The 26051-nt window shown below is 42.7% G+C and overlaps 1 protein-coding gene across 1 annotated transcript in view; it reads right to left on the reverse strand.

Moving 5' to 3' along the window:
- The window catches only part of FBXL19 (F-box and leucine rich repeat protein 19), a 50345-nt gene that overhangs the window by 2249 nt on the left and 22045 nt on the right, over positions 1-26051 (reverse strand). Inside the window, exons 8-11 of the mRNA XM_070944388.1 lie at positions 22564-23264; positions 16684-16847; positions 6018-6179; positions 4033-4251 (exon numbers count right to left, since the gene is read on the reverse strand). Coding sequence (XP_070800489.1) covers positions 4033-4251; positions 6018-6179; positions 16684-16847; positions 22564-23264 — 1246 coding nt within the window. The remainder of the gene's footprint in view (positions 1-4032; positions 4252-6017; positions 6180-16683; positions 16848-22563; positions 23265-26051) is intronic.

The following is a 26051-nucleotide window of genomic DNA, read 5'->3' on the forward strand; positions in this document are numbered from 1 at the left end:
AGACTCCCCTCCCATCTGAAGTGATGGGGCAGCCGGCATCCACAGCCACTCAGTCTTGGAGGGGTTGAGTCTGAGCCTGTTTCTACCCATCCAGACCCGTACCGCCTCCAGGTACTGGGACATCATGGAAAGGGCATCCCCGGGTTGGTCTGGGGTGGAGATGTAAAGCTGGGTATCATCAGCGTATTGATGATACCCCACCCCAAAACTACGAATAATCTCACCCAGCGGCTTCATGTAGATGTTAAAGAGCAGGGGGGAGAGAACCGACTCCTGCGGCACCCCACAGGTGAGGGGCCTCGGGGAGGATCTTTGACCCCCCGCCCAAACAAACTGCGTACGGCCCGAGAGATAGGAGGAGAACCACCGTAAAACAGTGCCTCCCACCCCCAACCCCCGGAGCCGTCGCAGCAGGATACCATGGTCGATGGTATCGAAAGCTGCTGAGAGGTCAAGTAGCACCAGAGTGGAGGAAAAACGCCCATCCCGGACCCACCAGAGATCATTCACCAGGGCGACCAATGCCATTTCCGTGCTGTGCCCACGCCTGAAGCCCGATTGGTATGGGTCCAGATAATCAGTTTCCTCCAGGAATTGTGGAAGTTGGTATGCCACCACAGACTCAACAACCTTCGCTATAAAGCGAAGGTTGGAGATGGGACGAAAGTTGTTCAAGGAGGCCGGATCCAGGGCAGGCTTCTTGAGTAGTGGTCAAACCACCGCCTCCTTAAGTACAGCGGGGAAGACCCCATCCCTCAAAGAAGCGTTGATAATCACCTGGATCCAGTTTCCAGTCACCTCTCTGGTTGCCGTAACAAGCCAGGAGGGACAAGGGTCCAACAAACATGTGGAGGCCCCCAATCTACCCCCAATCCTGTCCACTTCATCAATGGAAACAGGGTCAAAGTCAACCCAGATGTTGCCTTCAAGACTAGCTCTCACTTCCTCGTCGGATCCTGCCCAGTAAGAGTCTAATCCCGTCCGGATCTGAGCGACTTTGTCTTGCAGAAACTGTGCAAAGTCCTCAGCACTGCCTTGTAAGGGGTCCTCCCTCGCTCCCTGATTGAGGAGGGAGCGGGTCACTCGGAACAAGGCCGCTGGGCGATTTTCTGCAGACGCAATGAGAGTAGCGAAATAATCTCATTTCGCCGCTTCCATTGCCACAAGATAAGATCTAATATGGGTTCTTAACTGTGCTCGATCGGATTCGGAATGGGACAATCTCCAACAGCCCTCCAGGCATCTCTTCCGACGCTTCATCTCCCATAGCTCCACGGAAAACCATGGAGCTGTCCGGGATCCCTGTCGGCGGAGAGGCCGCAAAGGGGCGATTCGATCCAGTGCCCCGGTGGCGGCCCGTTCCCAGCCATCCACCAGGGCCTCTGGCGAATCGCCGGCTAGGTCAGTGGGAAATGTCCCAAGCTCCGTCAGGAACCTATCAGGGTCCATCAGGCACCTGGGGCAGAACCAACGAGTCGGTTCCGCCTCCCAGTGGTGGGGGTTGACGGAAAGTCTAGCTTAAGGAGGGAATGGTCGGTCCATGAAAGGGGTTGGATGGAAAGTTCACCCCTACCCCGAGCAAAAAATAACTTCCAAGCCTAAGAAAGCGGCGATCAAATACATGGAGAGGGAAACCACCACCCCCCCCGATCTATTGGATAATCAGCTGTTTTTGACAGACTGTTTAATGTTGGATTTGGGAATAAGAGAGCCATCTACTGGAAGAAGAGAAGTATTACAGCATTATAGCCACAGTGAAAATGAATTCAATACACACAAAGTCTAATACACAGAATAGAAGTAATAACATCTGGAAGACAACCTGACCTTGACTTTATGTTAGAAGACGATTTGGATAATCTGAGAATATTTAATGAGGTTTTTTTTCTTCCCTTCTGAAGATTTCTAAAAGGAACTAACCTGCAAATAACTAATCTTTATTAAAATTAGCTATTGGATTATGGATCTGAAAGATTGGAGGAATCTAGTGGATTAAGTTGGATTTGGACTATTAATGTTATTCAACAGAACATTCTACGAGACAAAAGAAGAAAGGTGATAGAAGAGAAAAGAAGGAAAGTTAAATAAGACTTTAAAATTTGGACAATTGGGAAGATATATAATTGGAAAACTATAAGGCTGTAAATTACTAAAGAATTTTAAATATCATAAATTTAGAGGGTTTGGAGGTATAATTATGGGAGTGATGAAATTTTATTAAGCAGTTTTTAAACATTGAGACGTTGGAACTATAGAAATATATTGAGTAATTTTTATTAAATTGTTATAAAATGGATTTACAAGAGATAATAGAGGCATATGAAGATATATTTTTGATGCTAAAAATGTGCGTGAAACTATAAAGAACAATAAGGAGACAAGGGGATCGTTTAAAGACACAGAAATGAATGTACAAGTTACTTAACAATTGGGGGAAAAAGAGGAACACGATATCCAAGAAATAGATGAGAAATTAGAAGAAGCAGTGGAAGGGAAAATTCAAAATGTGATGCAAGAAGCTAAAAATAAAGAAGAGAAAGGATTAATAAGTAGGAATCAATTAGATAACTACTTAAAAAGTTTATAATAGAACAGAGAGAAAAGAGAAAAATCTCTTCAAAAAAAAAGATTTAGAGAGAAAAAAAACTTTTTTTTTTTTAAAAAGGAAGTCTTGTTGATGAGTGTTCAAATAATACAGCAGAAAGAGACAAAGGGTATCCAGAAGGGAATGTTCAGTAGGCACAAAAATATCAAAGAGCTACAAGATTCCAAGAGAGAGAGATAAAAGGCTGACTAAAAAGTCAATAAATGATGGGATTTTAAAAAGGTTAAGAGATGATGGATAATGAGAAAATATATTAATAAAATGGGAAAATAGAAATAGGGAAAATAGTACATACCGTATTTTTCGGAGTATAAGACACACTTTTTCCCCCCTAAAAGAGGCTGAAAATTTGGGTGCATCTTATACTCTGAATGTAGGTTTTTGGAAGCTTTTTTCCAGCCCTAACAATCTTTCGTGTACGCTTTGCCTGCTCCCTCCAACTCTAAGATGTGTTTTAGAAGCTTTTCTTCAGCCCTAACGAGGCGCTAGCGAGTGAAGGGATCTCCATGCTTTGCCTGCTTTTCTCATTGCTGCTCTCTCTCAGCTGTGCTTTAGAAGCTGTTTTTTATCCCCAAGCAGGGGATAAAACCAGCAAACTAATGTGCTGAAGCTGACCAGACTAAGGACGCTAGCCAGATGAATACCTGGTAGGCAGATATTTTTTTTTCCTATTTTCCTCCCCAAAAACTAAGATGCGTCTTATACTCCGGTGCATCTTATACTCTGAAAAATATGGTATATTAATAGATAATACAAGTTATTATAACTAAAAATAAGTTAAGCTTAGTAGATGGAAATTTAGGATTAGGTAATTGTATTATTAACATTAATAGTGTGTTAAAGTACATTGTGAATTTAAAATATTAAGGATTAGAAATTGTGTGGATTTTGAGATATACTCCCGGGATTGATTAAATATTGTTAATATTTGGCTTTATTAGTAATCCTACACATTTTGAATATTGAAGTTATGGTGGAATAATGAGTAATTCTTAAAATATTAAATATTAGTAATTTAGTAGGGGATAACAAATACATGGCGCAAAGAAATGTTATCTATGTTTAAATGAATTAATGGGAAAAATGATAATTATGAAGAGAAAATAGCATTGTTGAAGTTGGAAGATTAGGATTACACATACTTATTTGTATTATTATTGTTAGTGTTGTTTAAAAAAGATTTGACCCAGTCAACACACTGTCCACAAAATATGTAATTATTATACTAAAAAATTAAAAAAAAAATTAAAAAAATTGCTGTAAAATTGGGTCTGGCTTGACTGACGACTGTCCCAATTGTGATCTTAAATCAAGGACTACCAATATTATCCAAAGATCCTATCTGGTAATGGGACCTGGACAAGGGGTGACAGGAGAAAAACAGGTCAAGCAGGAGAGGTGGAATCGCCAGTAGGGACTCAACTCACCGGTGAGGTTGAGTTCAGCGAGGGTCTCTCGGAGTGGAGAATTAACAGCAGTCAGCAGGTTAACAGACTGGTCACCTACATGGTTGCAGTGGCTCAGGTCCAGTTTGGCAAGCTGAGGGGTGTGCCGGATTACCAAGCGCAGAGATGCGTCTGTGATGTCCAGACCGGAGAGCCGTAGTTCAGAGACATTCTGGAGCCGGCCCCGGCTATCTGTGTGGCCTAGCAGGGTGAGAATAGAGAGGGGAATGAGCCTCACGGGACAAGCCAGGACCTCTGCCCTAAATGGCAGATGCACGACTTGGAAAGCTTATTTAACAGGTTTCGGCAAAACAACACACATTTGTTTCACTGGAGTGACTCGGACCACAGAGTCAATCAGATTTTCTTTCCTGAAATGAAGAAGCCATCCGGTGAAGATTTGCCATGCTCCGACAGGGCTCCAGGCGAAGGATCTCCAGTGCACAATGCATTTGCTGAAGCTTCCCAGCCTGGAAGCACTCAACCAGCAGTGCCGGGAAGGATCCTCTTAACCTTCTCCCACACCTTTCAGCCCTTGCTCACCTCTTCCCTACAGGAGGCCCATGAAAGGAGATTTTCTGCCCTGCTGCCTTTCCCAGCCACTTGCCAACAGCAGCTGCAAGATGAGTGAGATCCCACAAGTGCTGAGGGAGCTTCAGGCTAGCCACCTCTAGCAATTTTAGCAGCCCAAACTTGAAGGCTCCTCAGGGCATGGAATGGACACTGGGCTTGGTGCAGCAGAATGGACACTGGGCTTGGTGCAGCATCTGCGGCTATTCAGGCCTGGGACACCCCCGTTAACAGAGGAAGAATACAGACTTGGCTACTCCAGCCTGCAGTACACCCAAAGGCCCCTACATGAGCTGAGAGATTTCTGAGACACAATAACTGGGGTGGAGATAGCAAGCAATCCTATGCGAGAAGTTATAAAGTCCAAGACTTAGTGTGCAGAGAAGTCTCTTAGACTGGGCATTACTGCTAGGTGAAGGCGGCTTGGGCTTAGCAGCTCTGACACACGCAGCAGAATGGCCCAACAGCTGCATCAGAGCCCCACAGTGTGGTAGACCAGAAGGTTTGCAGAATAATCGACATACATTTTGTCTAAATATAAGGAGAAACATTTTGGTGGCAAGATCTGTACATCTGTGTGTTTCTATTTCTAGAGCTTTTTAAGAAGAGGCTGGACAAGCCACTTCCCATGGATGTTTTAACTGGTTCATCTGCATGTTGTAGAGGACTTCACTAGATGATCCCAGTCATTCCTTTTGATTTTACAATAATTGTAGATGACCAGGCTGAGCCAGAGGGAGGGGTCAAACGTGTCATCAGTCATGAGTCCCTTTGCACCCACAAGATATCTAAGTCCAGACCATTGTGAATTCCTTATTTACCATCAAATTGCTTTAACTGTTAGTAGTTCAGATTCTTGTAGAGAGCTTAAACTTATAATAAATCTTTATTCCCATTTGAACTGCCTGGATCTCCTGATTTCTCTGGTGCTTGACAGTACCCAACAACTTTATACAAAGGCCCACATAACAGTCTGAATCATAAACTGACCCTTGGCTCTGTTGTGCAATAGGAGAGGTGAAAATGGGAACGGCTAGTTTGCAACTCAGTGCGCTGTTTGACTACATGTTGGTCAACTCAGAGCAGGTGCTGACCATTTTTCTAGAGGCTTATATTCAGCCTGCCTCCACAACTGCTTTTAAAGATTGGCAAACCCTTGAAAGATTTCATGCAGCAATGTCAACATCCCGCAAGATTTCAGCCATTCTTACATGTATGTATTTTACGAAACTTCTTTACTGTGGGGAAAGGAAAGGGCGTGTCAGAGGGTACATATGGTTTGCCTTGCAGGTTTTTCCACTCCCTTGGGATGGGAAGAAAAGGTGGTAAAACCTGCCCAGATATCCCTGACCTCCCTCTGTCCTAGAGAGTGTTCCCTCCAGTACAGGTAGCTTTACCAGGCTTGGCATCTGTGGCAGGCAAGAGCAGCTCGCGGAGGTGAAAATCCTTGACATCTTCAATCCAACGCAAATCTAGGAGCTGTAGGGAGGGGAAGTTGGCTGTGCCGAGGGCCAACACGGAGCACCAAGAGCAGCCTGTTAGGATGAGCTCCTTAAGGCCTGTTGGGAGAAGAGAACATTAAGTGGGGAAAAGAGAACCTCACAAACAAGCTATTCCTCTCTGCGTCTAAAAAAACCCCACAGCTCTTTCCCCTGTATTCCTACCATGAACTCACCTTTCTACCCCAAAGTTTTGATTTCTGGCTCCCAGGTCACATCCTGTCCTATATGACAGTTCCCCAATATTTCTGGCTTTGCGGACTGCTACTCACACAAGTGAGTTGCGCATGCACACGCATATGCTCGCTGGCCATTTCCGCAGCCCAGTTGAAAACCCATCACAGCCCACTAATGGGCTGCGGCCCACAGATTGGGGATCCCTGCTATACGAGGTTTCCTGGAATGCTCTTCTCTTTCTTGTGGGCCAATCCTTTTCTTTATCTCACAAACCAAGATGGCTGTCCTGCTTTTGCTCTTGTCCTCAAATTCCAACCCTTCCCACAACTGAGCTGCGCGACCTGTGTGAAGACCAAGTTCTCAGCCACATGCCACATCCCTGCCTCCACTTGAGAGGATGCAAGTGGGGGAAAAATTGCAGGATTCAGAGCTATTAAACCTTATCAAACCTTCCCTGTCCACACAGAAAGCTTAAGATTGTTGATTGTGGTTAAGCAGCAGCGTTCTCAACCAATCAAACAGAAGAGAGCTGGAAGGGACCTTCGAGGTCTTCTAGTCCAACCCCCTGCACAAACTATTTCAGACAAATGGCTATCCAATCCTTATGCCATCCATCTTGTACATTCTCAGGATTTAATTTAATTTAATTTCCAATTTATATACCGCCCTTCTCCCTGAGGACTCAGGGCGGTGTACAGCCAAGATAAAAAACATAGAATACAAATATTAAAAAACATTTAAAAATATATATAAATTTTGGCCCGAAAGTTAAGAAATCACAGACTGATTAAAAAAAAAAATTAAAATTTCTTCTTAAGCCAACCTGGCTTGCTGAAAAAGATGGGTTTTCAGGGAACGACGGGAGGCACTGAGGTCTTGGATTCTTCTTATCTCCGGGGGCAACTGATTCCAGAGGGTGGGAGCCCCCACAGAGAAGGCCCTCCCCCTGGGGGCCACCAGCCTACATTGTTTGGCTGATGGCACCCTGAGGAGGCCCTCTCTGTGGGAGCGCACGGGTCGATGGGAGGTCGTCGATGGCAGCAGGCGGTCTCGCAGATAGCTAGGCCCTATGCCATGGAGCGCTTTAAAGATGATAACCAACACCTTGAAGCGCACCCGGAAGACCACCGGGAGTCAGTGCAGCTCGCGCAGGAGCAGTGTTACATGGGAGCGCCATGTTGCTCCCATCACTACCCGCGCTGCTGCGTTCTGGACCAGCTGGAGCCTCCGGGTGCTCCTCAAGGGGAGCCCCATGTAGAGAGCATTGCAGTAGTCAAGGCGAGAGGTGACGAGGGCATGAGTGACTGTGCACAAGGAATCCCGATCGAGAAAGGGCCGCAACTGGCGAATCAGGCGAACCTGACAAAAGGTCCCCCTGGTAACAGCCATCAGATGTTCCTCCAAAGACAGCTGCCTATCCAGGAGGACTCCCAGATTGCGAGCCCTCTCAGTGGGGGCCAACGACTCGCCCCCAATAGTCAGCGATGGAGTCACTGGATTCTTTTTTTTCGCTGTGTATATGTATACACTCGAACTAGACTGTGATATTTCTGTGTGTCATATGTGTGTATGTGGGTTTATGCTTAATGGTTATCTTTTGAGAGCTGAATGCAACGAAATTTCATTTTAATGTATGTTGATTAGTTTACATTTAAAGTGACAATAAAGTTTTATTCTATTCTATTCTATTCCATTCCATTCTTTCTTAAAAACATCCAGTGATGGGGCACCCACAACTTCTGAAGGCAAGCTGTTCCACTGGTTGATTGTCCTCACTGTTAGGACATTTCTCAATTCCAGGTTGCTTCTCTCCTTGATTAGTTTCCATCCCACCACCAACACCACCTGTCATTTGAATTAGGGCATCCATGGTCATCACTGCAGTGGAAAAGTAGCCTGTCGCAGGTTATTTGTTTCAAATTAAGAATTTCCTGTGCCCAGAAATTCTGGCTATCTGTCCCTTGTCCTTTGCCTAGACCAGTGATGGCTAACCTTTTTGCCGTCACATGCCAAAAGTGGGGGGAGCACGGGGGTGGTGGTGTGCGCGCGTGTGCCTACACCCATAATTCAATAGCCCCCTGCATGCCCCGCGCATGCGCATGCAACCCCCCGTGCATGCGCGTGACCCCCCGCACATGCCCGCACAACCCCCCCGCATGCCCACACAACCCAACCCACCCGCGCCCCGTTTTGGGCCCAGCAAGGCTACCTGAAGCCTCCGGAGGCCGGAAACGTCCTGTTTCCAGACTTCCGGTAGGCCCATTTTTCACCCTCCCCAGGCTCCAGAGGCTTTCCTGAAGCCTGTGAAGGGTGAAAATGGCCTCCCCCCACCGGAGGCCAGAAATGGCCCATTTCCTGACTTCCGGTGGGCCCGGCAGGCCCGTTTTTTCGCCCTCCCCAGGGTCAGCAGCTTTCCTGGAGCCTGGGGAGGGCAAAAATGGCCTCCTCCACCCCCCTCTGGAGGCCAAAAACGCCCTCCCAGAGCCTCCACGCGAGCCCTGTACTTACCTGGCATCCAAAATGGGTTGCGTGGAGACTCCTGGGAGGGGAGGGGCGGTGTGGGCAGGGCCAGCCAAAAATCAGCTGGCCAGCACGCACATGCACGCTGGAGCTGAGCTAGGGCAACGGCTCACGTGCCCGAAGATATGGCTCCACGTGCCACCTCCACGCGTGCCATAGGTTCGTCATCACGGGCCTAGACCATTCAATTACCTTTTCGTACATCCAGATTAACACGAAGTACAGGGTCTTCAGACCATGAAAAATCTCACTCCACAATGGCCCCCAATCCCAAGGGGTTAAACCAACTTAAAAAGAGGGAGCCTTGAGGACTTTGTTCAGATTTAAACATAGCCACTGGATTCACTTTTCCTTAAATAAATATGCAGAGCTGAATACTCTGGAATAACCTTTGGAATTTACGTTTCTTGATTCAAACACATCCTTGTTCCAAATGGAATTAAAATCTGGTGAGATTTGGCTTCACTCTAGCTAGCCCTCAACTTACGACCGCTATACAGCCCAAAATTTCTGTTACTAAGCGAGACGTTACGACCTTTCTTGCCACAGTTGTTAAGTGAATCACTGCAGTTGTTAAGTTAATAACACGTTTGTTAAGTGAATCTGGCTTCCCCCACTGACTTTGGTTGTCAGAAGGTCGTAAAAGGGGATCACAGAACCCCTGGACACTGCAACCGTCATAATTATGAGACAATTGCTCAGCACCCAAATTTTGATCATGTGACCATGTGGATGTTGCAATGGTTGTGAGAAAAACCGTCATAAGTCACTTTTTCCAGTGCCATTGTAATTTAAAACTGTCACTACCTATAGTGATTTTGGCCAGGTTTTTTTTTTTAAAACGAGTGGGTCCTCATCTCTGGATGGCATTTGTGAGTTTTGCACAATTGTCAAACCCTTGAACAACTGGATTTGGAACTTCTGGTTTGGCATTGCGGCGATGCAGTCGGGGAAATAGCGGGCTCTGATGATCCCCGCAAAAACCCCGACTGATGAACCGCCGCCGATGGGTCTTCGGACCGAACCCGTCTTGCAGGGACGGGGGAAGAAGAGGGGCGCCTCGGACGGCTGAGAGGAACAGGCAAGTTCCTCGGAGGCCAGAGGGAACCCTCTGAGTCAGCGGCGGGGGACGGCAGCCATGGCGGTTGCCACAAAGCTGCGACAAACCGGGAAAAGAATTGTGCAGGAGGAAAGAAGAAAGAATGAGGTACTTCGAAGCTGGGTGAGTGACACCAACCCTGGCGGGAAGCAACACTTGAGTATGGACTTTTATCAATAAGACCCCCAACTTTAAATAACGGCTGTAGTTTTGTGGGGCATGAAGATTTGACAAAGTAATAAGAGGAGACGAAGACCCATTAAGAAATTTGCCTTGGTACAGGCTGACTTGGTAGAATTGATTATTAATATACTAGAAAATTGAGTTTTTCTTTAAATTGGAATTGATTTGATCCTTGGAAAAAGAAAAAAAAGCAAAAAGCGATAACTATGGATTTAACACTTTTAAAATTTAAAAGAAGAGAGACAAACGGATGGTTACATAATGGATACAAAATGGAGATTGCTGTGACTAAGCGAAAGTGTGGATTGTAGAGACTCGCCTTCTGCTTGAAAAAGAAATATTCTGACTTGCTACTTGGTTTGGATTATTTTGAAAATAACTATGGACTTTTGGATTTTGGAGATTCCTATTCTGTCTATGGGTGATTTGATAAAGAAAGAAGAAATATAATGGAACTATTAAAATCGAAACTAACTGGCGCAGGAACAAAAGAAGGGAAGATGATGGATTTTATATGGAGCAGATGTTACAAAAGAATTAAAGTGACTTATAGAGTTTCAAACATGGAAACACAGATTTTGAAGTGGAATGCTTATGGACAGATAGGGAAATGAAGAAATAAAATAGATATTTTGAGCTTTGTTGTGTTTCTTGTAACTCTTTGTGAGATCCCCGCTGTTTCCTCCTTCTCCAACCTTCCCTTCTTTTGTTCTTTGTCTTCCTTGTTTGTCATTTGTGTCTCTTGGTCACTTGGGTTATGTTCTTCTCTACTATCTCTGCTTTCCTGTTCTCCTTCATTTCCTAGATATTGGTCCATAAAGTCTTGAGCTTTTTCTATTGTATCTATTCTGATTTTCCTTCCTTCCCATGAAATAAGTAGGCCTTCCGGTATGAGCCATCTAAATTTTATCTTGAGTTTATTCAGTTGTCTACTTAAGAAATTGTAGTCTCTTCTCCTATCTCTGGCTCTTCTCGGTACTTGTTTCAATGTTAGAACTTCCCTCCCTTTGTACATAACTGTCTCCTCTCTCATTCTTCTATATATTTCTTCTCTCATTGTTCAAAATAACAGACAAATAAACACTAGCGGAAATGGAAGAAGAAATAAAGCTCATTTCCATAAATATAAATGGTTTAAACTCACCAAGCAAAAGACATCAAATGTTTACAAGGTTGCAAAAATTAGAGGCAGACATAATTACATTACAAGAAGTACACATAAGAAAACAACAGAAAAAACTACTTGAAAATAAAAAATTAGGAGTAATATATACATCTTTAGGAGATTGCAAAAAAAGGGGAGTGGTAACATATATTAGAGATCATATAAGATCTAAACTGATTTACACTGATAAAGAAGGCCGAGTCTTAATGGTAGAACTAAAATTGGAAATAAAAACAATATTGTTAGTAGCTATTTACGCTCCAAATGGAAACCAATTAGATTTTTACAAAAAATTACATGACAAACTAAAGGAGTTGGACTACGAAAATGTATGCATTGTCGGCAACTTTAACACGATAGTAAACTTACGAGAAGATTACCACAGCACTAGGAAGAATAAAATTAAAAGGAAGACATTGCCACAAACATTCAAATATTTAGTACAAGAAATGAGCCTACACGACACCTGGCGAGAAATAAATACCAAAACAAAACAATATACATATTTCTCGGGCCCACATCAATCGTGGTCCAGGCTGGATATGGCTTGGATGACACCTCAACTAAGTAAAGAAACACACGAAGTAGAAATTATGTCTAGTATATGGGCCGATCACAATCCTATCAAAATAGTCTGGAAAGGTTTCCGAAAACAGAAGAGATGGAAAATGAACACAAGTATAATAAAGGAAAAAGAATATCAGCAAATGATAGAAAAGGAAATCAAGATATTTCTACAAATAAATACAAAAGACACAACATCATTACAAAACCTATGGGATACCACGAAAGCCTATATTAGAGGCCTAACAATTGCATATATGGCAAGAAAGAAAAAGGAGAAACAAAGAATCAGAAATGAATTATTGGAAGAAATTAAGACAGAGGAACTTAAATTACAACAACAGCCCAACAACACGAGTGTGCTACAAAAGCTAAATTTGGCCAAACATAAACTGAATCTAACCACAAAAACTGAATTGGCACAGAAAATAAGAATGGTAAAACAAAATAATTTTGAACATGGTAACAAAACTGGACGCTGGTTAGCATATAAGCTAAAAAAGCAAACAGAAAAAAGAATTATACACCAACTCCAAGACGAATCAGGAACTCTTTACCACACACATCTGGAGAAGAAAAACATAGCCAAAATTTTTTTTCAGAAACTTTATTGCCAGGAAGAGGTCCCGGAAGACCAAATAAAAAAATACCTCCAAAAAACCAATCTTATGCACTTCACAGAAGATCACAGAGAGATGTTAAACCGGCCCATAACAATGCTGGAACTAATGGAAGCCCGCAAAAAACAAAAGAACAATAAGACTCCAGGACTGGATGGAATTCCTACTGAATTCTATAAACTTTGTCAACAATCGATAGACCAATTACTGTTACAAGTTTTTAACGAAGCACTACTGATAGCAGAAATTCCAAAATCTTGGACAGAAACTATTATTACATTAATACACAAAGAAGACTCAGATCCGACGCAAATTAAAAATACAAAATAAAAATACCTAAAAGACAAATAAAGAATAATTTGAGAATGATTATAAATATTCTGGAATACTATGATCAGAAGATAGACAGAGAAATGGCCATAATCTCCCTTGATGCCCAGAAGGCCTTCGACAATTTGAATTGGTCTTTTTTCACAAAACAACTCGAACTAATGAACTGTGGAGAGAAATTTCATAATCTGATTAAAAAAAATTATTCCCAACAAACAGCAAAAATCTCAATAAACGGTGACATGACACAAATTTTTGATATTCAGAAAGGAGTACGACAAGGATGTCCCATGTCACCGCTAATATTTATAATAGCATTGGAGGTATTATTAAACAAAATAAGGAATGAGGAAGAAATCAAAGGACTCAAGATCCGGGGAGAAGAGTACAAATTACTCGCCTTTGCAGACGATGTAATTTTCAACTTGGAAAACCCAAGACGATCTGGACCCAGACTGATGTCGATGATAGAACAATACGGGGAAGTCGCGGGCCTCAAAATAAACAAACAAAAAACAAAACTAATGACGAAAAATATGACCCAGACTCAGAGATCGGAATTAGAAGAAGAATTAGGAATCCAATTAGTAAAGAAGATAAAATATTTAGGTATTTGGCTGACGGCGAAAGCAACCACAATCAAAGAAGACAATTACACGAAATTACTAAAAGAAATTAAAAAAGATCTGGAAATCTGGAACAGGCTACAATTGTCATTGATGGGCAGAATCAGTTCAATTAAAATGAATATATTACCGAGGGTACTATATCTATACCAGGTAGTACCATTACATCCAGGAAGGGACTTCTTCAAAAATCTCAACAAAATTACAATGACCTATATATGGCAGGGAAAGAAGGCCAGAATTAAGATTAAAGCGCTACAAGACACACGAGACAGAGGAGGCCTTGCAGTACCAGACTGGGAGCTATATTATAAAGCAGCTGGATTGACCTGGATTAAAGAATGGATGAGATTAGATGACAAAAGAATGTTATATCTAGAAGGCTTTGATCTCATACGAGGATGGCACGCGTTCCTATGGGATGGACCAGACAAACAACACATGTACTTCCAAAGACACATAATTCGGGCCTCACTCTTCAAGATTTGGCAGGGAATTAAGAAAACTTATTATACTAAAATACCAAAATGGTGGTCCCCGATGGAGGCATTGATATTTCCAAATACCCTTGAAATCGGAAAGATGATGAGATACCAAGATTTACTGAATCATGAAGGAGAACTCACTCCAAGACATCAACTCCAAAATGGCGATATAAATATTGATTGGTGGCACTACACTCAAATACACTCAAGATACAATGCGGATAAAATCAAATATGGAATTGCAAAAGATCTGAACGAACTGGACAGAATTTTATTAGGAGCAGACCAGAAAATGATTACTAAAACATATAACTACCTTTTGAGAGACAAATTAATAGAAGAAACAGTTAAACATAATATGACAATGTGGGCCAGGGACATAGGACATAATATTCAATTGGCAGACTGGGAGAAATTATGGAAGCAGAACATAAAAATGACAAGAGCCACATCTTACAAGGAGAACCTCATTAAGATGTTTTATAGATGGCACTTACCACCAGCCCGACTTGCCAAAATACACCCAAACACTTCGGCGTTGTGTTGGAAATGTAAATCAAAAAAGGGGACATATTATCACACTTGGTGGAAATGTAGGAAAGCCCAACACTATTGGCAAGATATAAAAAATATTATCGAAGAAATAACGAACATTCAAATAGAAAACAGTCCAGAATTTTTTCTATTTGGCATGATAACAGCACAACATCTTAAGGAAACGAAATATCTCATCATACATATCTTGACAGCAGCAAGACTACTGTTCGCGCAAAACTGGAAATCAGACCAACTCCCATCCAAAGACAAAATCGTTGCAAAGATAACAGAGTGTGCTGAAATGGACAGATTGACGCTGGAACTCCAGGAAAAGGAAGAAAGCGAATACTATCTTGTATGGCACCAATGGTATCAATGGCTGGAAAGGAAAATCAGCAAAAATGTAGAGGACAGAAATTAGGGTAAAGACTTTCACAAGGAGATGAACCCATAAGAAATGTAAATTTGTAGTGAAAAGTTATAACATTGGAATTAGACATTTAATAATTACTCTTTATTAAACTATATAAGCTCAATGACATATATTCTGTTGATGACAAAAACGTAAATGTAAAATGTTAGGTGGGTTTGTAGGTGGTGGGTTTTTTTGTTTGTCTTTGTATTGTATTGTCTTTATATCTGTGTTTATATTTTAATAATAAAAAAAAAAATTTTTTTTAAAAAAAGAAGAAATAAAATAGATAAAATTAAAATGCAATGTTTAAATGTTCAAATGTTTAAATGACTTTTAAATATAAACAGGAGGTGCTTATAGAATAATAAAGATGGAGAATAAAAGAAGGTAATTAAAATAGAAAATTGATGCAAAGGTGGTTAAAATGAGATCTTTATAAAAATACAAGAGTATATACTGATATGAGATAAACCTAAGAAAATTTATTAGATTATGAGAGAATAAGAAGAGAATATGCCTGATATAATATGTTTTAATTTTAAATTGTAAACAAAGTTGAGAATGGTAAATATGATTAAATTTGAATGATTAATGTATTATTGGATGATAAAACAAGATATACAATTGTGATTGAACTTAATGTATGCTGGAAATGATTAATATTAAGAAATATGTTGGAAGTCACCCTGGAAGAGTATGTTAGGAAATAGTTAAATAACAGATTAAATATATTGAAAACAGTTAAAATAAAATATGCTGGATATCAGCCAAACAAGAGTTGGAGAGGTGGAGGAGAATATGCTGGAAATCAGCCAAAACAAAATATGCTGGAAATCAGCCAAACAATAGTTGGAGGTATGGAGGAGAATATGCTGGAAATCAGCCAAAACAAAATATGCTGGAAATCAGCCAAACAATAGTTGGAGGTATGGAGATTATGCTGGAAATCAGCCAAAACAAAATATGCTGGAAATCAGCCAAAATAGGTGGCGATACGGAGGAGATTATGCTGGAAATCAGCTAAAATAAAATATGCTGGAAGTCAGCCAAACAAATAGTTGGAGATATAGAGGAGAATATGTTGGAAAATACCTAAAATAATACGAGGTGAAAAAGAATATGTTGGAAGACAACTAAAATGAAGCGAAATGAGTATGAGATGAATCTGTGTAAATTGAAATGTGTATTAGATGACAATTTTTTTTAAAAAAAATTAAGTGTAATTGTTAAAGTTTAAGACTTAAAGATTTGATGAAATGGGTCTAGAGATTAAGGAATATAGATAAAATTTTGATTTATAAATTGAAATAAAAATAGAGTTGTACATATTTGGGAATTAAGATTTGTGGTGATAAAATAGATCAAGATGTTAGAATATTTTTTAAAATTTGTGTTTTTGATTTTAATGTTAAAAGATGTAAGGGAGGGAATTAAGCTAGATAGAATTTTGATCGATAATTGGATATAAAAAATGAGTAGAGTTTATTTGGAAATTAAGATTTTGGTGATACAATAGACTGGTTTAGAATAAGATGTTAGAATTTGTGTTAAAAACTTTTGTTTTGATTTGTAATTTTAAAAGATGTAATGGGGAAATTGGGAATAGAGCTTGTTAAAGGAATGTAAGCGATTGTACTTATCTATGACCGGATCAAGACTTCGTTCTTAAAAGATATATTTTATGTTTATGTTTGAAAAAAAAATAAAAAAATATTTTTCAAAAAAAAAAAGAACAACTTGGATTTGGAAATAAATTATAAGTGCTCCAAGTAAGGAAGCGTTGGCTACCACTTCATCTCTCTCCCCTAAGCCTCCCCCCACTCCCAATTCGACCCCCAAATACCTTGCAACCTGTTCAGGAGCCACATTAGCTGCTTCTTGGAGATGTTGGTCCAGCTCAGATCAAGACTGGCTGGCTGTCGTCGAATGATTCCACTCAGCATGGAGGGAGTGATAGATTTCCGATGGCTCAAGTCAATGTACGTCCAAAGCCGCTTGTCACAGCACCTGGGAGGAGTGAAGGCCGGCCAAAAGGAGACAATGATTCACTGAGCTCCAGAATCAAAGTTGGAAAGAATTACAGGCAGTCCTCAATTTACAACTGCAATAGAGCCCAAAATGTCTATTGTTAAGAGAGATATTTGTTAAATGACTTTTTCCCCATTTTAGGACCTTTCTTGCCACAGTGGTTAAGTGAATCAAGGTAGCTGGTAAGTAACCTGGTCGTTAAGTGAATCTGGCTTCCCCATTGACCTCGCTTGTCAGAAGGTTGCAAAAGTTGATCACATGACCTTTGGGACACAGCCACCGTCATAAGTATGAACCGGCTGCCAAGCATCTGAATATTGATCACATGATCATGGGGATGCTGCAAAGGTCGTAACTGTGAAAAATGGTCGTAAATCCCTTTTCTCAGTACCGTTGTAACTTTGAAAGGTCACTAAACAACTGTTGTAAGTCAAGGACTACCTGTATTTCTGATTCCTCAGCGACGGAATCCAAATGAAAGCATCCCAGAGAGATGGTTGTCCAGTCTCCATTTGAATGCATGTATTGAAGGTCTCCCATCACTTCTGCCGGTTCCATTGCTTGAACTGCTTTTATAGTTAGAAACTTTTGTCCTAGCAATTAATTGAAATCTACCACCTTATAACTTAAATCCAATACTTTGGCCCTGGAGTCTGGAAAGTTTGGACTCTAAGTGACTTCTTTTCAAGTACTTGAAGAATGCTACAATATCCCCACCTTTTCTGAAGGGTAATCATACCTAGATTTATCAGCCTCTCTCTGTATGGCTTATTTTCGAATCCCCTAAAATTTTTTGCTGTTCTTTGTTGTTACAGTGTGGTTCCCCAAACTAAACACAGTATTCAAAATAGGCCTGAACAAAGCAGGATAAAAGAAAACAATTGCTTCCCATGATTTGGAAACTACCCCTCTACTAATAGCAATCCAAAACTGCACTTTTACCTCTCATTGCTGGTTCGTCATCCAAAATCTTTTTCAGAAATTGTGTTAGCAAGCCAGATGTGTCCGCCCGCCCCCGTACATTTGCTCTTTCTGAACAAAATGTAACTTACCGTATTTTTCAGAGTATAAGACGCACCTTTTTACCCCCCAAAAGGGGGTGAAAATTTAGGTGCATCTTATACACCGAATGTAGCCCTGCCCACCCACTGGCCCCCACCCTTTGGCCTCTGCCTCCCAGCAGTTACCTCCCTGCAAGCAAACAGCAAGAAAAAACAGCCCCATTCAGCTTCAGCATAGGCTAATTAGCACAAGTTGATTAGATCGGCCTCCTGACTCTCAGCTGATTTGCTCTCAGCTGTTTTGCCCAGGCTCTTTTGCAAGCTCTTGTTTTGCAAGCTCTTTGCTTGCTGCAAAGAGCTAAATTGCTGGAGCAGATTTTTTTTCCCCTAGCTAAAACGAAACTGAAAGTAAAGCAGGCTCTGCTGCAACCTGACAAAATGAGGCAGGGAGAGAGATTTCTTTTTCTTTTTGCTCACCAAAGAAGGTAGGTGCAAACAATGGGAAATTTAGGGCAAAAGAGGAGAGTTCAAGATTTTAAAACACAAAAGAAAAAAAGCTCTATTTAACTAGGGAATTGTAATAATTGAGATGCTATTAATTGTATATTGTGTTGAAAGCAGAAATGGTTAAGTTATGGTTTGGAGGAATATATGGGGAAAATTATTTGGTTTATTATTATTGGTAAATATAATTGATTTGTAAGAAATTGGATTGCATGGAAATAATTGGAATATTCATGTTCATATTAATATACAAAAAAGATAGTTATAACTAATTGATTTATATAAAAATGTTGAATTTGTATTAAACAATTGTAATATTAAATAATTAACCAATGTGAGGATGGATATAAAAATAGATGACAATGGGAAGGGGTATAATATAGAAGGGAAAAATTGAATTTGATTAAGATTAGAGATGAGAATGAAGGGTAAGGCATCTCCTCAAGAAGCCCTCTCTGGACCCGGCTGTTTTGGCAAACTACCGTCCAGTCTCCAACCTTCGCTTTGTGGTGAAGGTTGTTGAGAGTGTGGTTGCGCGACAGCTCCCGCAGTACCTGGATGAAACTGTCTATCTGGATCCATTCCAGTCCGGCTTCAGGCCTGGGTACAGCACAGAAACGGCATTGGTCGCATTGGTCGATGATCTCTGGAGGGCTCGGGACAGGGGTTGCTCCTCTGTCCTGGTCCTATTAGATCTCTCAGCGGCTTTTGATACCATCGACCATGGTATCATGCTGCGCCAGCTGGAGGGGTTGGGAGTGGGAGGCACTGTGTTACGGTGGTTCTCCTCCTATCTCTCTGACCGGTCGCAGTCCGTGTTGGCAGGGGGGCAGAGGTCGACCTCAAGGCACCTGGTCTGTGGGGTGCCGCAAGGGTCGGTCCTCTCACCTCTCCTGTTCAACATTTATGTGAAGCCGCTGGGCGAGATCATCCGTGGATTTGGGGTGCAGTGCCATCTGTACGCTGACGACACTCAGCTGTACATCTCCACCCCAGACCACCCCAATGATGCCCTTGAAGTGATGTCCCGGTGCCTGGAGGCCGTGCGGGTCTGGATGGGGAGGAACAGGCTCCGACTCAACCCGTCCAAGACCGAGTGGCTGTGGTTGCCGGCGTCCCGATATAGCCAGCTGGTGCCATCGCTGGCTATTGGGGGCGAGTCATTGGCCCCCACAGAGAGGGCCCGTAACTTGGGCGTCCTCCTGGATGCACGGCTGTCTTTAGAAGAGCATATGACGGCCGTGGCCAGGGGGGCTTTTTATCAGGTTCGCCTGATACGCCAGTTGCGCCCCTTTCTGGATCGGGACTCCTTATGCACGGTTACTCATGCCCTCGTTACTTCCCGCCTGGACTACTGTAATGCTCTCTACATGGGGGTCCCCTTGAGGAGCACCCGGAGGCTCCAACTGGTCCAGAATGCAGCCGCGCAGGTGATTATGGGGGCGACATGGCGCTCCCATATAACACCTCTCCTGCGCGAGCTGCACTGGCTTCCGGTGGTCTTCCGGGTGCACTTCAAGGTTTTGGTTCTCACCTTTAAAGCGCTCCATGGCTTAGGGCCTGGATATCTACGAGACCACCTTCTGCCACCGATAACCTCCCACCGGCCAATACGCTCCCACAGAGAGGGTCTCCTCAGGGTGCTGTCGGTCAAGCAATGTAGACTGGCGACCCCCAGGGGGAGAGCCTTCTCTGTGGGGGCACCCGCCCTCTGGAACAAGCTACCCCCAGGGATACGACTGATCCCGGACCTCCGTACTTTCCACCGGGCTCTGAAGACTTTCTTGTTTCAGCGAGCCAGGCTGGCTTAAGATTTTAATTCATTAATTTTATGGGTAAGGGGTTTTAAAATTGGGAAGCCAAATTGGATTTAATTATTTTTTAAATTATTTTAATTTTCATACTGTATGTATTTTAACCCTGGCTGTTCACCGCCCTGAGTCCTTCGGGAGAAGGGCGGTATAAAAATTTAATAAATAAAATAAAATAAATAAATAATATTGGTTTTTTAAAAAAAATAGATGAGGAATAAATATGGCAAAAAGGAAATATAGAAATTGTAAATTTAATTGAAATGACTAAACACTTTAAATTTGTGAACCAGCCAAATACTCTGTTCAAAGAAAATACATTGTATGTTTGTATGTGTGCTTGTCTAAAAAATCTTTTTTTTTAAAAAAACAACCAAAAAAGGTAGGTGCGTCTTACACTCCGGTGCGTCTTATACTCCGAAAAATACGGTATTTGGGTTAAATTTCATTCTGATAGTTTTTGGTAGATTTATTCCACTTATCAAGGCTGAATTTTGTTTCTCAAGGATATATGACAGAGTCTGTTTCTTGGCTGTGCTAACTGCATTTTTATGTGATTTTTGCCAGCTGCTGTGTGTGTGTGTGTGTACACACACACACACACTTACCTACTTTTAATATGGTTAGCCTCCCATGCATTTGAAATGGTCATATCAATCTAATAAAATATACAAAATAAATACATTACCCATTAAAATTTTTTAAAAAAATTTGCCCTGGCCCCATCTGTTACTGGGGTACTGTATGTGGTCTCTGACATGCTATTCAAAATGCAAACAGAGCCATCTGCATAAAAGTTATGTATCACTCAATTAAAGCTTTGATTCATTAATAACCATATTCTGAGGGAGCACAAAGTTATTCAGAGGCAGGTACATAAAAGATTGCCTTTATATCAGTGGTGAAATCCTCCGCCGGTTGCCACCGGTTTGCTGCCCACGCATGCACGGTGCATGCTGGATGCACACTGCGTGCGCACACATACTCAGTACGCACCAGACGCACGCTTTTGGATTTCCTGCTTTTTTTTTACTTTTTAAAGCATTTTTAACTACCGAACCAGTAGTAAAAAAATGCTTAAAAAAGTAAAAAAAAAAAAAAAAGTTCCGAAGATCAGCTGAGTGACGTGCGATCGTCAGAACTTTTTTTTTTACTTTTTAAAGCATTTTTTACTACTGGTTCGGGTGAACTGGCCCGAACCGGTAGCATTTCACCCCTGCTTTATCTATTTGTACGACGCTGTTGAGGTCAAGCTGGAGCAGAAGCATTTATATTTTATGACATATTATTATAGAAATAAGTCTTCAACGTTGACATGCTGTCTGAGCCAGGTAGTTTTTCAATATAGAGAGAAATCATTCCATACAAAGACGGCCATGCATAAGTGGTGATTTCCTGGTATTTAGGGAGGAGAATGCAGAGGGTCACATGTGACATGATGCACAAAACAGCTCAGGGAGTAACCTGCAGAGATGTACAGAGCAGGATTCCTTGGTGCATGCATATAAATTGTACCTCTGTAACCTCCATGTTAATTGCCATGACAAGTTTTTAATGTTGCAGAATCCAATCTGGGTCAGTCACCAGGACCAAAGGTTTAGTTCTTCCGAGCTTTCGGACTCATGCTGGAGCCCATCCTCAGGGAACTTCTCTCTCACCTTTCTGTTCACCTGAGGATGAGTTTCAGCACAAGTCTGAAAGCTCGGAAGACTAAACCTCTGCTCCCGGTGACTGACCCCTAACATTATCCTGGAACATGTGTATTTGCCTTCATTTGTGAGTTTTTAATGCCATTAACAGTTGACCTCATCATGGATTCCTGGGTATATGAGCTGTGGTGGTGCAGTGGTTAGAATGCAGTACTGCAAGCTACTTTTGCTGACTGCTGGCTGCAGTTCGGCAGTTCGAGTCTCACCGGCTCAAGGTTGACTCAGCCTTCCATCCTTCCGAGGTGGGTAAAATGAAGACCCAGACTGTTGGGGGCAATATGCTGACTCTGTAAACTGCTTAGAGAGGGCTGTAAGGCACTGTGAAGCGGTATATAAGTCTAAGTGCTATTGCTATACACATTTTTTATATTGCCATTTTTCTTCCTCCCCTCCTCTTCGTTCACAGAATGTGCTTGTTGAACCGGAGGTTCTTATCCCACTGGAAGGCCGGCCAAACAAAGTGGATCAAAACAGCCCTGAGGTCTGATGCTCATTGCAAGAAAATGCCTTGCCAGGAGGCAGCCAACAAATTTGATCCCACAGCCTCTTCTACCCTCTTTATCGAACCGCAGAGAGCCCACTGTGTTGTTCCCCCCCCTGTTACTTCTCTAGCTTGCCAAGTCAACCTCTCCGCTGGCCTGCCCGCCCGCCCACCCGCTCACTCACTCACCAACGGCTCCATGTCCGGCACACCCTCATGCAAACGCATAGCTCCCGATAGCTGAGGTACTGGAAGACAGCCAACCAAATGTCCCGCTGCACGATATGGTCAGAGCCGCTGTCCAAGGGCAGGGAGTCAGGTTCAGGGCTGTCTGGGGGAGGCCGGATCACATGCCTCTCCAGCTGCAGCAGAGGCTTGGGAGGGGATGGCACCAAAGGCCAATTCAGAAACTGAGTCCGGGCTACCATGTGGAGCCCTGTCTGTCCAGTAGGCCGGCCGGCTTTCCGGCCTCCCACCTGCTGCTTGGCCCGTTCGCTCCCCCTGCTGGACGGGCGATGATTGTTCTCCTTCTCCTGAGAGTTCCCCCGAGCTTTGGGCTGCTTTCCGTTACGTGTTGTCTCCGAGCTGCCGTTGTGCCGCCCACCCTCCTCTTCATCCTCATCCTCCTCTTCCTCACTGGCACTGAAGCCCAGGGCAGCCAAGCGCTGCGAACGGGTGGTTGGGGAGTTGGCTCGGCTCGACACCCCTCCGCTAGAACCGTCGGAGCCCCGTGAATCTGTGTCAGAATCCGAGTCCGAACTGGAACTGGAACTGCTGCTATTCTTCACCCGCTCCAACATTTGGCACATCTGCTTGAAGCGCTCCAACTTCTCCCGCTGATGGGACTTGTCTGTCTGGGCAGAGGGCTTCAATGGTGGTTCCTTTGGTTTCTGGCAAGAAAGGAAAGAGTGTGGTGAAAAACTTCACAACCTATTCAATACAGGTCCATCCTTGACTTACAACTGTTCGTTTAGTGACCGTTCGAAGTTACAAAGGCAATGGAAAAAAGTGACTTATGACTGTTTTTCACACTTATGACTGTTGCAGCATCCCCAGGGTCACGTGATCAAAATTCAGACACTTGGCCACTGACTCATATTTATGATGGCTGCAATGTCCTGGGGTCATGTGATTAGCTTTTTGTGACCTTCTGCCAAGCGAAGTCAATGGGGAAGCCAGATTCATTTAACAACCATGTTACTAACTGAACAACTGCAGTGATTCACTTAACTGTGGCAAGAGAATGTCATACAATGGGGCAAAACTCACTTAACAATTAGATATGGCCACATCAGACATTTTGGGTTCAATTGTGGTCATAATAGCAAGGACTACTACTTAATTTGGCTTTTTGCAACCTTATCTCTTCCTTGTAGCTGACAGCATCTGTGTCTCTCCTCAACTAATACAACTACAGCCATATTGGGAGGAGGGGGAGAGGATAACACCAGGGAAACAACTTGTAATGTCTTAAATCTTCCTTCTGAATGTTTTTGTCCTTAAAGTAGTCAGCAAAATTAAAACTAGAAATTTGGACTCTTAATAGGAAGTATCTTTAGGGTCCCTACATTTTTACTTGTTCATATAAACCACACGCCTTTCCCAGGAAAACACAAAAAAAACACTACTACTGCACTCCAGCCAAGCCTCATCCACACTCCTTTTGATTTTTATGCCGGATATCAACCCACTTTACAAATAAAATTTTCCAGTATGAAAAAGGGAACCTTTAGTCAGTTCTCTAAAATATGCTAACCACAGTTCATGGCTAGATAGTCAAGGTCACTAAGAGTATGTTATCTATGGGACTGCCAAGCAAAAAGCATTCTGTAATTCTGATTGGTCAGATCTGTAAAGGGAACATATGGTAGAAAAGTAAAATAAAGATAACTTTGAAATAAACAAAACTGCCTGCAATTCCCCAGAGCTCAACTTTTAGAAGCAGCAGGCAATTGTTAAAGCCAACAGCAGACAGGAACAGCATGAAGGCCAAGAACTGGGCTTTTTAAAAATGTTTTTGATACAGTATGTTATGGCCTGCCTGAAGGGTTTATTATGGGTAGAGAAATTATAAATCAAAAGCATGTGAAATCATGTTGTTCTCCCTACAGGCTAAAAATTTATTTCGCTGTTTTAGTGGATTTGTTGTATGCTACTCGGAGACAGTTTCTGTGAGATCAGCAGCCATATAAATTTGATTAAAAATCAAAATAAAGATGCTTCTATCCTTGATGGCCTTCAAGAAGGGGAGCATTTCTTTCCCATCTGGTGCATCTATGCCCACTTTGAGGATACTAGCCAGATCCTGAGAAAGGGGCTCATCATAGCAATGCACCTAGATACTGCATCCAGTTTTGGTCACCACACTATAAAAAAAATGTTGAGACTCTAGAAAGAGTGCAGAGAAGAGCAACAAAGATGATGAGGGGACTGGAGGCTAAAACATATGAAGAACGGTTGCAGGAACTAGTATGGTTAGTCTAGTAAAGAACCAGGGGAGACATGATAGCAGTCTTCCAATATTTGAGGGGCTGTCACAGAGAGGAGGGGGTCAAGCTATTCTCCAAAGCACCCGAAGGCCAGACAAGGAATAATGGATGGAAACTGAACAGGAGAGATTCAACCTGGAAATAAGGAGAAATTTTCTTGACAGTGAGAACAATCAACCAATGGAACCGAAGTTGCCTTCAGAAGTTGTGGGAGCTTCATCACTGGAGGCTTTCAAGAAGAGACTGGACTGCCATCTGTCAGAAATGGTGTAGGGTCTCCTGCTTGGGCGGGGGGGGGGGGGGTTGGGCTAGATGACCTACAAGGTCCCTTCCAACTGTTATTCTGTAATAGCATTCATTCTTCTTACTTCCACAATGGCTAGTGCTACAAATGGCCCATTTTACATAACTACAGCTCCTTCTAGAAGCCCAAGAAAAGTGGGGCAGAGCATGAAAAACTGACACCCATTGAAAGCTATCTAAACAAACCACAGCTGAATGGGTTCACACAACATATTCAGCCACAAACCAGAAGTGGACAGCCACAGCCTTCAAACCCACATACCCATGTGGGAAAGACAGGGAGACAGTAGTGTGATGCCTTGAAAGACCCCCACCAGTTAAAACATCTCCCAAAATCTCCTTTTTTAAAAAAATTTTTTTTTTGATTTATATGCTGCCCTTCTCCGGAGACTCAGGGCGGCTTACAATATGCTAAGCAATCCTTCCCAAACCATGTGGAGATGAATAATGTGGACTCGTCCACTTTGTTTCTATCTCACACAAACAAACACTCATACACACACACAAATACTAAGCACAGCCCTCGGCCACCAAAAGATTGCCTGCCATGCCCACAACTGTAACTGACAAAGCAATACAGCCAGGTTCCCCAAGAGGCCAAGTCAAGCAACGGGGCTCAACAAAGCTAAGCAGAATCACACCCCTGCAAAGCAGGCCTGAAAAGGAAATAGCTCCTCCGGCCAGGGGTCGGCAACTTGCGGCTCCGGAGCCACAAGCGGCTCTTTGGGCCCTCTGCTCCCTGTCCCATCACTGGTTCGCCCCACCCCTCTTATTTCTTTTTTGGACTCCAGCCCAAAGCGGCAGGAAGTGAAGGCTGCCTTATGCGCAAATGTGGCGTGAAAGCAGGTACAGGGCAGCTTCGTTCCTGCACTCTCCTCCCCCCTC

The sequence above is a fragment of the Pituophis catenifer genome, unplaced genomic scaffold (assembly GCF_029215685.1).
Source record: "Pituophis catenifer annectens isolate HBS135680 unplaced genomic scaffold, rPitCat1.0.hap2 SCAF_5, whole genome shotgun sequence".
Lineage (NCBI taxonomy): Eukaryota > Metazoa > Chordata > Lepidosauria > Squamata > Colubridae > Pituophis > Pituophis catenifer.